The sequence below is a fragment of the Aspergillus melleus genome (assembly GCF_016097325.1).
Source record: "Aspergillus melleus strain CBS 546.65 chromosome Unknown contig7, whole genome shotgun sequence".
Lineage (NCBI taxonomy): Eukaryota > Fungi > Ascomycota > Eurotiomycetes > Eurotiales > Aspergillaceae > Aspergillus > Aspergillus melleus.
The window spans coordinates 150,292-164,101 of NW_025763376.1; the positions used below are offsets into that span (position 1 = coordinate 150,292).

Below are 13,810 nucleotides of genomic sequence, written 5' to 3' on the forward strand. Positions count from 1 at the left end.
CCACTACGAGAGACAGCGATTAAAAACACCCAAGAGCCAAAGATCAACCAACCCCGCCTAATCCCGTGAACCTCACGATAGTCGAGCTAGCAAGACCAGCAAGTAGAGATTGCAGTTTACGTCCAGTGGGGACTCACTCCTGCTGAGTGCGAACCCCCGATGTTCGAGCTTGACATCATACTGCAGACCGGGTTTCCTGATCGGGTAAACCCGTGGGTCGATTTGGAGCTGTGTATTGGATGTTGAACCGATCAACGGATCGACAATCAGGATATCTGCGATTCCGATGGTGTTATCATGGAATACGAGTAGCCCGTGGCGACGGTACGAGTTGAGGATGTTGAGCTTATCAACGGTTTATGTCACAAAGGTTGGGCGACTGAGGTGATCTCAACCCGCCATCTGATATCTAGCCCCTGTTCAACATATGCATTATCTAAAGAGGATTGGTGCTCCATTTGGAGTGCGACCTCATGTTCTCAACCACAAAAACAGCACGATCGAATAATACACGAAGCAATACTCCGCGTAACAGTTCTCGCGACGAGTGCGCATAAACCCCGGAGTAAAATCACAATTTCGACTGTGCCTTGGCTCGTCGTCCGGTATCCACCTCCGTCCACCATGGAAAGTTTGGCGGCGCATCTTCCTCCAGCGTGGCCTTGAAGTCCGGTTTGCGTTTCTCGAAGAACGCTTGAACGCCTTCATGTTGGTCCCTGCGGAAGTCAGTATCGCTCTTCAATTTCCACACCAGGAACACGAATAGCCAACGGCGAGAGTCAAACCTTCCACTAAACATATGATACAAGACCGCTGAATCGACCAAATGCGACTCCTCGGCAGACGCAGGACCCCTCCACATCAGCTGCCGACTGAGATAAGACGCCATGGGACTGACATTCTCCGCGATTTCAGTCGCCAGCTCCAACGCCCTGGAGACCACCTGCCCAGCGTCGGGGTAGGTTTCCGCAAACAGGGATCCGAAATGCGGCGAGGTCGGAGGGAACACTCCGCCGGTAGTGACCAGATACATCGCATGAGAGTAACCGATCAACCGGGGCAGAAAGAAAGAGGAGCTCGACTCCATCGTCAGACCGCGTCTCGGGAACACGAATCCATATTTCGCCTTATTGCAGGCAATTCGGATAGCTGCTGGAAGAGTCATCGTCATTCCGAGTCCGACAGCGGAGCCTTGCATGGCTGCGATGGTAGGCTTTCGGCATCGATGGATGGCTAGGGCGAGACGGCCTCCTCTGGAGTGTTGTTAGTCACTCTGCATCGTCATCCCCATCAGGTGAACTTCAGTAAATGAGAAAGCAGTCTCACGTATCGCGATGGTCCATAACCCTCTCCTTCTCGCCCTTGAATCCGCGCTCGAGATCTGCGCCCGCGCAGAATATCTTCCCGGCGCCGGTCAGCACCACGACCTTCACTCGTTCATCTACGTCGAACATGGGGTAGATCTGTTCAAAGTCGTCCATCATCTCGATCGTGAACGCATTGTGCTTTTCTGGTCTGTTCAGCGTCACCACGACCACCGGCGTAGCCTCGGGGCTGCCAGCCGGATGATGCGAGACTTTGACATGGGTAAGGGGGAGAGATTCGTAGGAGGTTGGAATAGCAACGGGGAGTGGATTTGCAATCATCTTTGTGGTAAAGAACTGTGATGTTTTGTTTTGTTCAAATCAGAAGAGTAGAAGGGGTTTATATCTGGGGAAAATCCGGGGTGCTCCTCGGTTCTCCACTCGGATGAGAATATCAGCGTTCACTAATCATATTTTGGCGGGGTTGGAAGTATTGAGCTGTTGGTTGATTTGATCTGCAGATGTATGGATGAACGAGTCATATGAAATATACTTGATTATAATATCATTTACCAAATTTGGTAAAGTAAGATCGTTTAATCAGGCTCTCAAAATGATACAGACACTGATTGAGTATAGAGCAGAACAACGCAACTACAACTTCGAAAACATCGTCTCCCTCTGCGCCCTGACATCCAACTCCTGAGTCCAGGTGCTCCTCGGCTGCTTATGCAGATACCAATACACCTTGGCCAAATCATCCGGCTGCATGAGATACCGATCCTTCTCCTGCAACTTCCCCGTCTCGCCCTCCTCCTCCCACCTCTTCCTGACCACCGACCCAATAATATCACTCTCAACCGGCCCATCCACAAGCACATGGACCGCATGGATGCCACTCGCCTGGAACTCCCTCGCAACAATCTGAGCCAACGCCCTCAACCCAAACTTCCCCGGCGAGAACCCCCCAAGGCCAGGGCTCCCTCGAATCGACGCCGTGGCGCCCGTGAAAAGGATAGTTCCCTTCCCCGCTTCCAACATATCCGGAATGACGGCCTTGGACGCATAATACGCCCCAAGCATATTAATCTTCAGAAAATCCTCAAACTCCGCCGACGGCGTCTCCACCAGGTTTCGCCCACGAATGCGTCTCGAGCCAGCGTTATACACGAGGACATTAACTTTGCCAAGCTCGGACCTGATGGCCGCGAAGGTGGCGATGATGGACGATTCGTCGCGCACGTCGGCGACGTAGTATTTTGCGCTGTGCACGCCGTGGGCGGCGCGGATGGAGTCCTGGATGGTGACGAGCTTGGACTCGGTGCGCGCGATTAGGGCTACCGAGAAACCTTTGGCCGCGAAGTGGCGGGATACGGATTCGCCGATACCTGGGCCGACGCCGACGACGGCGAGGACAGGGCGGTTTTGGGGGTTCAAAGTCATGTTTGTTGCTAATGAGAGGGATGAGGGTTGATGATTGATGAGGATGAATGTGGGGATGAAGAGATGGTTAAGTATGAAGTTGAGGTGGTTGGCGATGACGATTTCCTTAGCCGAGGCTAGGTTGATTAGTCAATTCGGGGATTTGTCGAAGGTCGGCGATGGGATTAGTCGTTTGTTGAGATACCCCTGATAAACTCTTACCGACGATGGCTAGTATTGGAAGTAAGGGAAAATTGAATAGAGGGGGTACTTTCAGTCCAGGGTCAAATAGTTAGGGCTTAGTCTGTTCGTTGGCAAGTTCGTCTATGATGTCAACGCTTATGAACGGGACCGAATAGCAATATTGAAAAACCATATAACAAAACAAAGGTTATATCTGTGAAACTGACTATAATGCAACATGGAATATCAAACCCACTTTAAACTCTCTCCCTCAACTCAAGCTGCTGCCTCACTACATCTTCCACCTGCGCCTCCATACCCAAGAACTCCATACCCAACTCCCTCCTGGCCTTTCCCGCATCAACACTATACGACTTCGCCTTCTCCTGCACGTCCTTCCATCGCAACGGGAAACCAGGGAACTCCTTCCTCACGAATGCCTCCACCTCAGCCCAGGTGCTCTCCTCCGCCGACAACAGATACGACTCGAATCCGGTGATCATGTCATCCAGCGCCTTGACATGCGCATCGGCGACATCCCGCACATGAACGCCCCGATACTGACTCATGAGCGGCTTCTCCGCAGCTAGCGTCTGGAACAGCATGCCGTTCGTGCCGCCCAGCTCGGCCGCAGAGTCTTGGACCAGACTGCGTCCGAAGACGAAGACGGGGTGCAGCGTGACGACGTCGAAGGACGGGCGATGTTCGGCCACGAAGTCCAGCGTGGCTTTGTACGAGGCGAGTTTGCTGGCGTGATACTGGCCTTGTGGGTCCATAGAGGGGACCTTTTCGGGGTCGACGGTGTAGTCGATCTCGTTTGTTTCTATGTGTATGGTTAGCAAGAGATCCACGCTCGGGGCATTGAGCGAGAAAGGTAGGGCAAGAAAACGAACCCCGAATAACATCCAACTTGTCAATTCCGCCCAACGAGACCAACGACAAGACACTCGCCGTGATAATAACCTTCTTGACCGACGGAACCTTGGCCGCAGATTCCAAGATTGACACCGTGCCGCGAACCGCGGGCGTCAGAAGATCCGCAGCACCACCCGGTAGGGGCGACGCGACGTGCAGAACATAGCGCACATCCTGGAGAGAAGCATCGAATGCCCCTGAGGCGGTGATGTCGGGCACAATGGAGAAGTCGAGTCGGTGGGGAGCAAGAACTCGGCGCAGCTTGTCGGCTTGATCGGGCCGACGGACGACGAGACGCCCTCGGTATCCCGCGTTCAAGACGTGCAGGGCGACTTGGGAGCCGATGAAGCCAGTGGCTCCGGTGATCAGGACGAGAGACATGGTAATTGTCGATGAATGGATCTGTGGCAAATACAATAGTGTATAGAAAATAATCGGGGATGTTGACTGGAAACACGGCGGACTAAATACCCACATAGTCGAGTCACGATGGAAGAAAAGCTGACAAACGAGTGTCGAAGATGGTGGAACCGGAAGATGGATTGTAAATCATTGCGTTTGGACTTTCATCTCACTGTGGTTGGAGCAAGCTCAACGCGGTTGGAATGGGATCAGGCCGCGTGAACCGATTAGGAAATTGGTTGAATAACGGCAGATGCTGATATAAGACATACATAAGAATTCCGTGCTCGACAGTACCAGCAGTTTGTAGACATAAATCCAGTTCACTTGCCAGAGCAGATGTTTAATAATCAAAGAATCACTAATCAAAAAATCTAACCAAAACACGGGGATGAGGTCATCAATTAGGGTGGCCACCCACACCCACAAGCTTAATTCTTTGGACCCTGCATTGACGCTTTATGATTAGTGATACTGATCCCGATTGTGCCTCGGATTCTCTGGATGGTGCTATAGTATATAGGAATGATATAATGTGCTTATCCGCATCGCACTCCGTAATAGCGCGGAGATCATTTAACCTTATTCTTACTCACTGGATCTTTGTGGCTCTTTTAATGGCAACCCTCCGCTCGACCATACACTACTAAGCGAAACCGAGACGATCTCTTCGGACCACCATTACAGAAAGCCCAGTTCCGCATGAGACAATAAGGTCGAGCAGCAGACCGACGGAGAGGCTAAATGGAATCCCGGTGATTGGGAGAATTGCACGACCGGTTGGGCCTGAGCAATGAGACACGTACGACCCTAGCCTGCTCTAGGCACCGAATCCGCATCGCCGCGTGGGCAGAATGATATAATGGCAACTGCATAACGCACTGCCAAAAGAAATGGGAGGGCTTCTGCGATGAGTCGACAAAACGCTTGATACAGACGGGAGCCAGCGCAGAATATAGGATGGTGTGAATCACAGGAAGATGGGTGAGAGAATGGAGAGCTTTAGGTTCAATTTCTTGCTGTCGAAATATTAAATGAGGCATGCCATGCCCGTTACTATGTCAAATTGTAAATATCAACAGGCCAGCCCATAATAAGAATCGTAACGTCATTAGTCATTGAGATTTTCAAGGCAAACTCAAGCCCACATTGCGGCGCGAAGGGCCTTTTCAACGTCGCGACGGCGAAAGCCCGGTGTGCGTCCTAAACAGAGCGCTTTGTTTATTAAAGCTGTTTCTGTTAGCGCGGTTCATGTGTAGGAACAAGAAAGAAAGCTCACCTGGTATGAAACGTGTGACATTGATAGACAGTGGCGACGGCTTTGATTCCGGCCGAGAAACGAACAACTGCACATTCTTTTCGCGAAGGAACCCCTCGAGGTCCTGGATGTCAAACCAATCTCCGTCCAGCTCCTCTTGGAACTCTGGCGGGACACGGGACAGTGGGTCCTGCACAGTTTCCCATCTGTTGTAACGAAGTGGATACAGTTCTAGGGCCGACTTTTTAGGGGAGGATCGAGGATAGTGTGATCCCGCACCACCCAGAAAGAAGAAAGGGACTTCTCTCCACTCGTCTAATCGGCTCTGGCCTACCTTGGCGTGTAGCGCAGCCTGGAAGAATGATACCATGCGTGTTCGATCCATGACTGTGAAGAGTAATCGGAAGGGTCGTCTCAAACGATCCATCGAAACTGCAGGGTTCGCGAGAACCAGATACGCCTGGTAGAGACACGCCATGTGCAGGCGTTCCATGAATGCAGACAATTCCATGTGAGACATGACGATGTTCTCCGACGGCGACGAAGTTTCGGAGTTTGTATGCGGAGAGCACACATAGTCCTTTACCTCTGACAGTGCCGGGGACAGCGGGTTCGACTTTAGCTCCGGGGGGATGGAGTGGCCAGTGCTTTGTCCGGACGAAGACTGCGACTTCTCGCTACCAGGCGACAATTCGGGAAGATCGTGATCCTCGCTCGCCTCTTTGGCCAGATCCAGACATGTCTGGACCGTCTCACGCAGATGCCCAGTCAGATCGGCATGTGAGGCCAAAACGCCGGACTGAACGAGTTCGTCACTGAATGAGATCACCGTGGTACTCATCTTCTCGACAGCCGATTCCAACTGAGCGATGCGACTTTTGAGGGATGAAATATTGGCTTCCTTACGGGATCGGTATGCGCGCTGGGCTAGGCGAATTTGCATGCGACGTCGCTAAGTTCAACCCCATCAGTGACAAGTCTAGAGAGTAACACGAAATTCAGAGCTAACACACTTCTTCCGGATCCTCGCCCAACTGACCCTCCATGTTCTTGCGCGGTCGACCGCGCTTTCTCGCCGACGCCTCCGTGGTGGTCGTCTCGGTGCGCTGGCGTTTAGGTTTCTTCTTTGGTAGCTCATTGGGCTCTGGAGGAGGCGTAGGATCGGACAAGATTCGCCGCGGTGCGGGGATCTCGCGAGGGACGGGGGTTTGTCGAGCTTGGTTATCGAGCTGATAGTTGCCATATAATGGGACCTGCGCATACGGGTCGGGCACGCGCTGCCCTTGCGCGTAGAAGGATTCAGGAACGGGATATGAGGAGGCCGAGAGCAATGATGTTAGATTCGAGGTAACCAGGGGACCGTCGACAAATGACGGACGATGACGGGGAGACAGCAAGAGCTTCTGATAGACCTCATCCCAAGGCAGCAGCGGGCCATCGGAGTCGGAGGTCCCGTCATACTGCTGCAGCGACATGGCGCCGTCCATGGGGACGAGGGAGGTATTCGGGTTCATGTGAGCTGGGCTGAGATGAATGCGACGATGCGACGATGAAGGACAGATCGCAGAGCAGGAGAACAGAGCAAAGGGCCAGGCAGACGAGCTTGACGACAGCGGAGGAACGATGGATTCACGCCACAACGGCCGGCGTTAACGCATCGGGCTATCCCCGATCCTGCCAACCTTATCTTATGCTTGTATGTGTCAGCTATGCTTCAATTATGTCTGCATACAGGTTCCACTAGATCTATTCGGGAAGTGCCTCGGCTCGGGATGTTCACTAATCATTTTCCATCGTGAAAATTTCGATTTTATGATTACTGATCCCCCCTTAAAAGAGGGTCCAGGTCCAGATGACTGCCATGACATGACCGGAATGGCTCCAGATTACTGACACAGGAGGACTGAGACTCTGAGTTTACTTTGTTCTTCATAAATCGCACCATAATGCTTGTGCTGCCAGCATCTGCTGTCTACTGTGGGTCCGACGATTGTTAGAGACTAAAATAGTGCATTGGACCCTTAAAATAATTGTATAATTCTCTCCTTGTGCACGACAACAGTCTACTGTATGCGGGTTTTCGCGGCTTCAATTCGAGATGCCACTTGCGCATGTGACTGCGCAATACGGATGCCAGATATCCCGGCAAAGATAGACTCAATCTCACTGCTATGCGGCATCTGATCATTGGCAGTCATCGCATTAATTTCTGTTTGGGGCTGCCTAAGGCAGGGTTCAACGATGAGAACCACTCGACACCGGCCTGGACCGTGGAAAACCCTCTACTTCAAGGTTGGGTCTAAGCTTCCAGTAAACCCTGCTTGTCGATAGTCCCCGACCGAGTATATCAGCAAGCAGAAATTAACTGTAAGTCTATTGTGACAGCAGATGCATGTACTAAGTAGTAATGCATTTTAGAGTCCTGCATCAACCCATTTCAGGGCTTGGTGGAACCCGTGACTCCTTGACAGCACACCATGATATATGTGCTAGACTCACACCCAAGGATTTGATCAAAAATGAACGGATTGAATCATAGAACAAGAACATACATTAGCACCCACAATTAAACCCAATTATTCTCCAAAACCTATTTACTCGGCCCGAAAATATTCAATCAGACGAGAAAGATCCTCCTCTCCATGCCCATCACTCACAGCCCTCTCCAACAACCACATGATCGGAAGAATCATCTCAGATGAAACACCTTGATCATCTCCAGCCGTGACGATAGTTGGGATCGAAGCCAACTGCATCCCCAGATTCGAGTCCCGCGTCGCATAGTCCCCGTCGTCAATCTGCTTAGCGAGCACCCCAAGATAATGCGTCATATCAGTGAGCCACGGAGCAAGAAGGGGTATAAACTCCGTGGCTGATGGATCGTCTTTAACCACTGTGGTGTAAGCACCCAGAGTCACGGAGCTTCTACAGCCAGTACGGTGGCTTCTCTGAATAAATTGAAAATACATCGTCAACTTGCACACCAGACAGCCAAATATCGACCAATCATACACCTGCACCTCAAGAAGCTGTATGTACAGGCAACTAAGATAATGGCTCATCGTCCCATGTGTCATCATGCTTAGGTTTAATATTTTGTTCGACCCATAAAGTGGCCTTTCTCTGCGATATCTCTGTGCCATCTGCGTCTGTGTATCGGTGGTCAGGGTCGTATTTGAACAATATATGCCCACGAGCAGTTCGATCGAGAAGGGGGCTGTCCTTATCCAGAGCCTTGTATTCCAGGTCGATCCAGCGCCCTGGCTGCCCAATTGCTGGAATGATTTCAATCACGATCTCCTTAATTTGATTCCATCTTCTCTCGTAATACTCCTCAAATATGACCTGTCTGTCTTCGTCGGGCTTAAAGTTATCCGCAGGCGCATTGGGATGCATCAGATAGGCTTGAACATGATCATTGTCAAAAGGACCGGGTTTTAGCTTTTTCTGCTTTGTTCCAATGCCATCTCGAAGCCCTCTGACAACACTTTCCTCGAAAATGTCCCTTCCTATGCGACGGTAATATTTTTCCCAATCCTCATCCGGCGCAAAGGATATATTCTCCCAGTAGTGAGCCATATAAACTGCTTCCCTGCTGATGATCACTAGCACAGTACATCCGCAAAGTCCGCTGGTCCCAATACTGATGGATTTGTGATCTTTAAACTCCTCGTAAATGGCGGTGTCGAAGTGTTCTGGCTCGCCGGAAACCATTCGGTGCCAAATCAATTTCTGGGTGACATCCACTATCTCATCTCTCATGAACTCATCCATAGCTTTCTTACTGTTTCGATTCGGCGGAGGTAGAGTCATGGTTCTCGCGACGAGCGTGCGATTGCTATCGAAGGGCTCATTGAAAGCACGCTTCTGCTTGGATTCGGACTGCTCGAGCGTTGGAAAAGAACACTTGAGTCGTGCAGCTGTAGAGGCATCGTCGCGTTTGCGTTGAAATCTTTCAATGACATTGTCATCATAGGGCCCTTGTTATGCCTATTAGCCTGATGCACATACTTTACAAAGAAACAGAGGCCTACCTTGAACAGCAGTGCTGTGGACTCCATGCAAAATGGCAAGAATCGCCAGTATGAATGTAAACCGCATGTTGGACACAGGAGTTCCACACAAGTTCCGCAGTCCAGGCGACGAGACGTTAGAAAACGGATTAAGGACTTTACTAGAGTATATGAAGTCTCTCTCTGTGGTGGGATCTGAAGACTGGAAGTATAAGGTGTAGATGATGAAGGGTGGAATCCGCCTTCAAACGAGGCTTTTATAGCTATGCGTACTGTGCCTAGTGAGAGCCTTGTAAACTCGCAAGCGCACAGCTTCCTTGCACGTTCTCTACCGCCAGCCTCCCGAGAGCTTCCAAATCAATTGCACATGCGTCAATACACAGTCCAACGGCGCTAAAAGAAGACAAAGAAGTGGCCTGTCTAATTATGGCACTTAGGGCAGCATTGCCCCCGTGCCAAGAACGTGATACCCTTGTCCCTGGCGCGTCCGTGCCTTGACTTCTCCGCTTCCGCTTCAGCCCACTACATCTTTCTCCCTGCCTACCACTACCTACTCGATTACCCCGCCTCCGAAATAGCTCAAACAATACCTATTTTCAGAAACGAAGCGCCGGTATAGACTATGGACTTAGAAGAACGCCTGAGGGCAGCCTGTGCGGATGGCAACGCCGACAAGGTACGGGAAATTCTGGAGTCTGGCCAAGACATACCCCAGAAGTGTTTGGACAAGGCTCTCGGCACAGCTGCGTTCAACGACCAGCCTGAAATTCTGAAAGAGCTTCTTGAATATGGCGCTCAAATCACTGAACTCGCCGTTATCGGTGTTTCGAATTCGGAGAGTGCTCCGATGTTCCAGCATTTACTGAACCATGGCTGGGATGTAAATTCAATCGCGTCACAGAACCCAGCTCTGAGGTATCACCTATTCCTTCCCGCCCAAGAAAGGTTTGAGCGAAGAAACAAAGATTGGAAGAATAACGCAATCTGCAGGCTCGTCGTCACAAGCGAAGAGTGTACGCGCCTGCTGCTGGAGAATGGCGCGGACCCGAACATCCCTGGAAGACTGGGTCTTACGCCTCTGTCGACAGCCATTGGCCACGCAACAGTGGCAGTCATGGAGCTGCTTGCTGCATATGGAGCGAGGTTGCCAAGTGGTAGACTTGGAAAAGACCTTTTATTGAGTGCAATACAACGGAAAGAGGGAGCCCTGGGCGCTACAAAGTTCCTTCTGGAGCATGGAGCTGACCCTAACCTGTCAACTTCCCGTGGACCTCCATTGTATCTTGCAATCGCGATGCACAAAAAGGAAGTTGTTTCCTGCTTGTTGGATTACGGAGTGGATGTGTCAATGGTCTATAGAGGCAAGGCATTCACGCAATTAGCAGAGGAAATGGGCCAGATGGATATTGTTTCCCTCTTAGCGGCGAAGACTGACACGGCCTCACTTCCCTTGGGGTAAAGGCAAGCCTCGGAGTAGCGTCTCTCTCTCTCTCTCTATCTTAGTTTGGCCACCCATTCATGTTTTTGTTGCTGCTCTTGCTCCTATCCTCCTTTTTTCGTTGGTCCTCCTTGTATTGCTTTTGCCTGAAAATGGAGGCCTAGTGCCCTCGCTCAAATGCTGTGCCGCTGCCCTTGGCATCGCTCGCTGCTCCCATCCAGCTGAGATTACAGGGTTACAACCTCTTTGCCCATTGCCCTAGACACGCAAAGCCTAATCGTGCGTTTCAGAATGTAACCTCGACCAGTGGCCTAGTCCTGGTCAACGAAGCATGTGCAACAGCAGGGAAATTAGACCAACTCGTAACTAGGATTTCTACTGGCTATCGATGGACATATTCTTGGATTCGACAGACCCCTCCCAGTTAGTTCTAAATCACCTTGGGTGATTGGGTAGTGTAACAACAGTTGCCGCAGCTCTCGTGCATGGAGGCTTGCCGCGGAGACAAGGGTCCTCAGGTCCAGCAAGGCTGAGAGCGCGAGTAATTGAACTGGTCGGAATCAGAGCAGTAATTCCCCGATGCAGGGATTAGCTGGCCTAGACGGACTGGATTAAACGCCGTGGCCTGATTCTGCCTTGTTCCAGTTGGTGGGAACAGGGATAGCTAGTATCTTGCCCGGAAGGCTGTGCCTGGAATGCCACTTCCCAAACATCCCAGTCCATCAATATACAGCCATCGAGAGAAGAGAGCGGTTCTAAAGTGGATATGATGGGCCACTAAAAATAGCGGAGTCCAGGCTAGATTCTTGGATCATATCGGACGTTTGAATGGGAAGAGATAGGCCAACAGTGCTACCTTTGAGACACACTTGTGACGAGCAGTATGGATTTATCGGGACTCTATAAGAGGCATTCGTTATCCCTGGCTGTAATTTAGTTGTGAATCAGCTTTCACTTGCAATATCTGCTATCTGTCTTCCCATATAGCAAAATGCGTCCTTGTAGCCTTTTGGGGCTGCTTTTGTCCGTCGTTTCTGTTTCCAATGCCGACCCGGCAACCCTTTCGATTGGCGACCTTGCCCAGTACTCGGCGAAGGCGGTAAGTACTCGATGGCTATTCCGCCAGGAACATACCTAGCTTATTCTCAATTTAGAAGGAAACATCGCCCTTGGCTGGAAGGGCCCTTGATATCAGGGACACGGGGAATTCCGAGGATGGGGTAGACGTTTACTTCTCTTCGGAACTCCAGGATGAAGTGAAAGAGGTCATCAAGGACCACTGTAAGGAAGTAGACAGTGACTGTATTGTGTCTGTTCAGGGTGTGGTAGGAAGTCCAGACACCAAAATCGAAGCTCGCCGAAAACCTCTACTGCGTGGTAGCATCTTCGGTGCTATTGTGGCATTGTTGTGCACGCTCTGGCAGGGGCAGAATCAAGACGCACCGCCAATCAACATCCACATGCCTTCCCAGATAATGAACTCAATGTCGGCTGTTGCCACTGAGACGGTTGTGGTCCTGGTTGGGCCGTCTGAGACACCAACTGTCACTATCACTCAAGCGCCGGCACCCACCACTGCAACTGGGTAAGTACAATGGCTCTTGTTCAACAGTACTCGTTATATCCCTAACGATACATCGTGATATAGACCTCTCCGGCCTTCCTTCACTAAATTTTCTTCGTCCGAGGGCGAGCATGCCAAAGGCGACATGATAATATCTCTGCCAGACAGGATGGTCAACAACATAAACAGTCACATGAGTCTAGTCTGGCAGGGATGTCCCGATGGAAGGGCATACGACAAAGAAAAGTCCCGTCGGCGACTGGAGGACTACAGTTCTGTTATATGCGGCGCGGAGACTATACTCAAAGAAGCCAACCCCCGTGGCGTGTTTGTAGATCTCCTTCTCGTCCAGGCTCACCCGCGTCTAGAATGGACGGCTGGGGACGCCGTCCGGGCTTTGAACGTGGTGCTTGCATTTGCCCGTAACCGCGCGAACCATATGGATGTGACTTATGAACAGGCAGCTCAGGTGGGCCATGTTGCATTTGCACTAGCCTGGGAAGTCTTTATCAACGGCCAGCAATTAACCACGCATAACACCATTTCCGCCGGGGAACTAGACGAAGCAAACACAGCATCATCATGCTCCACAAAGACGGCCAACGACTGTGCCGTGGGATGCTCTGTACGGGCAAACCTTGCAGTCTGCCACACGACATGCACCAAGACAACAGGATGCAGCGCGACAGGCACGATTGCCACAACAACTGTTGAGCCTTGGACGCTCGCAGCACCAAGTCAACCTACCACGACAGTCACGCCAGAGCCCTCATGTGACATGGATGAGTCGTCCGGCCTGCCTGCCAATATTTTCAATGGCATATATGACTCCTTCTGCGACGAGGTCGACGGATTCAGCAATCCGGCCTGGGTCGTCGACATGGAAGGCAATCGAAAAGACAAAGATTTAGAGCCGAGGACACCACCCGCGAACCCGAAGAATTATGAAGAATATCGAGCAGTTCTGAGCTTTGAAGCCAGCCAGAAGGTCTGGGGTTGCTCGCTAAGTTGCATGGATACATACAAACTCTTTAGCAACAGTCCATGTAAGTCAGATATCTATCACTATATACCACCCCATGAATGGGATTACTAACCAATTCTAAACTAAAATAGGCGGGCGTACTGCAGGGCAACAGAATGCCATGGCTCGCAAGGGATCTGTGGACGTCGGCTGTGGTACATATTCCTATGAAATTCAGAGCCACGGAGGGTCGTGTCTTGATACTGTTGGAGTGGCAGGTCTCCTTAATGTGCCTGAATGCATGTCTGACAAGATAGTTTGAATGGTCTGTAGATTTCATCTCCTGT

General features: G+C 51.1%; 7 protein-coding genes across 7 annotated transcripts; 2 read left to right on the top strand and 5 right to left on the bottom strand.

Moving 5' to 3' along the window:
• Positions 1–7: 7 nt before the first annotated feature.
• On the bottom strand, positions 8–1,646 carry LDX57_011019 (uncharacterized protein; the record flags this gene model as incomplete). The annotated part of the gene is made up of 2 exons (XM_046092765.1): positions 8–1,253; positions 1,327–1,646. 2 exons carry the CDS (start codon positions 1,644–1,646, stop codon positions 572–574), a joined length of 1,002 nt encoding a protein of 333 aa, XP_045948743.1. The 3' UTR covers positions 8–571.
• A 312-nt stretch (positions 1,647–1,958) lies between these two features.
• On the bottom strand, positions 1,959–2,747 carry LDX57_011020 (uncharacterized protein; the record flags this gene model as incomplete). The annotated part of the gene is made up of 1 exon (XM_046092766.1): positions 1,959–2,747. One exon carries the CDS (start codon positions 2,745–2,747, stop codon positions 1,959–1,961), a length of 789 nt encoding a protein of 262 aa, XP_045948744.1.
• A 419-nt stretch (positions 2,748–3,166) lies between these two features.
• LDX57_011021 (uncharacterized protein) lies at positions 3,167–4,205 on the bottom strand (the record flags this gene model as incomplete). Its single annotated transcript, XM_046092767.1, has 2 exons — positions 3,167–3,732; positions 3,803–4,205. The coding sequence occupies 2 exons, from the start codon at positions 4,203–4,205 to the stop codon at positions 3,167–3,169; spliced, it is 969 nt and encodes a 322-aa protein (XP_045948745.1).
• A 1,159-nt stretch (positions 4,206–5,364) lies between these two features.
• LDX57_011022 (bZIP transcription factor) lies at positions 5,365–6,998 on the bottom strand (the record flags this gene model as incomplete). Its single annotated transcript, XM_046092768.1, has 3 exons — positions 5,365–5,456; positions 5,506–6,436; positions 6,498–6,998. The coding sequence occupies 3 exons, from the start codon at positions 6,996–6,998 to the stop codon at positions 5,365–5,367; spliced, it is 1,524 nt and encodes a 507-aa protein (XP_045948746.1).
• A 1,531-nt stretch (positions 6,999–8,529) lies between these two features.
• Positions 8,530–9,585, bottom strand: LDX57_011023 (uncharacterized protein; the record flags this gene model as incomplete). The annotated part of the gene is made up of 2 exons (XM_046092769.1): positions 8,530–9,464; positions 9,519–9,585. 2 exons carry the CDS (start codon positions 9,583–9,585, stop codon positions 8,530–8,532), a joined length of 1,002 nt encoding a protein of 333 aa, XP_045948747.1.
• Positions 9,586–10,049: 464 nt separating this feature from the next.
• Positions 10,050–11,525, top strand: LDX57_011024 (ankyrin repeat domain-containing protein). Its single transcript, XM_046092770.1, has one exon. It carries the CDS (start codon positions 10,120–10,122, stop codon positions 10,954–10,956), a length of 837 nt encoding a protein of 278 aa, XP_045948748.1. The 5' UTR covers positions 10,050–10,119; the 3' UTR covers positions 10,957–11,525.
• Positions 11,526–11,926: 401 nt separating this feature from the next.
• Positions 11,927–13,785, top strand: LDX57_011025 (uncharacterized protein; the record flags this gene model as incomplete). The annotated part of the gene is made up of 4 exons (XM_046092771.1): positions 11,927–12,034; positions 12,090–12,520; positions 12,584–13,545; positions 13,616–13,785. The coding sequence occupies 4 exons, from the start codon at positions 11,927–11,929 to the stop codon at positions 13,783–13,785; spliced, it is 1,671 nt and encodes a 556-aa protein (XP_045948749.1).
• Positions 13,786–13,810: the final 25 nt, after the last annotated feature.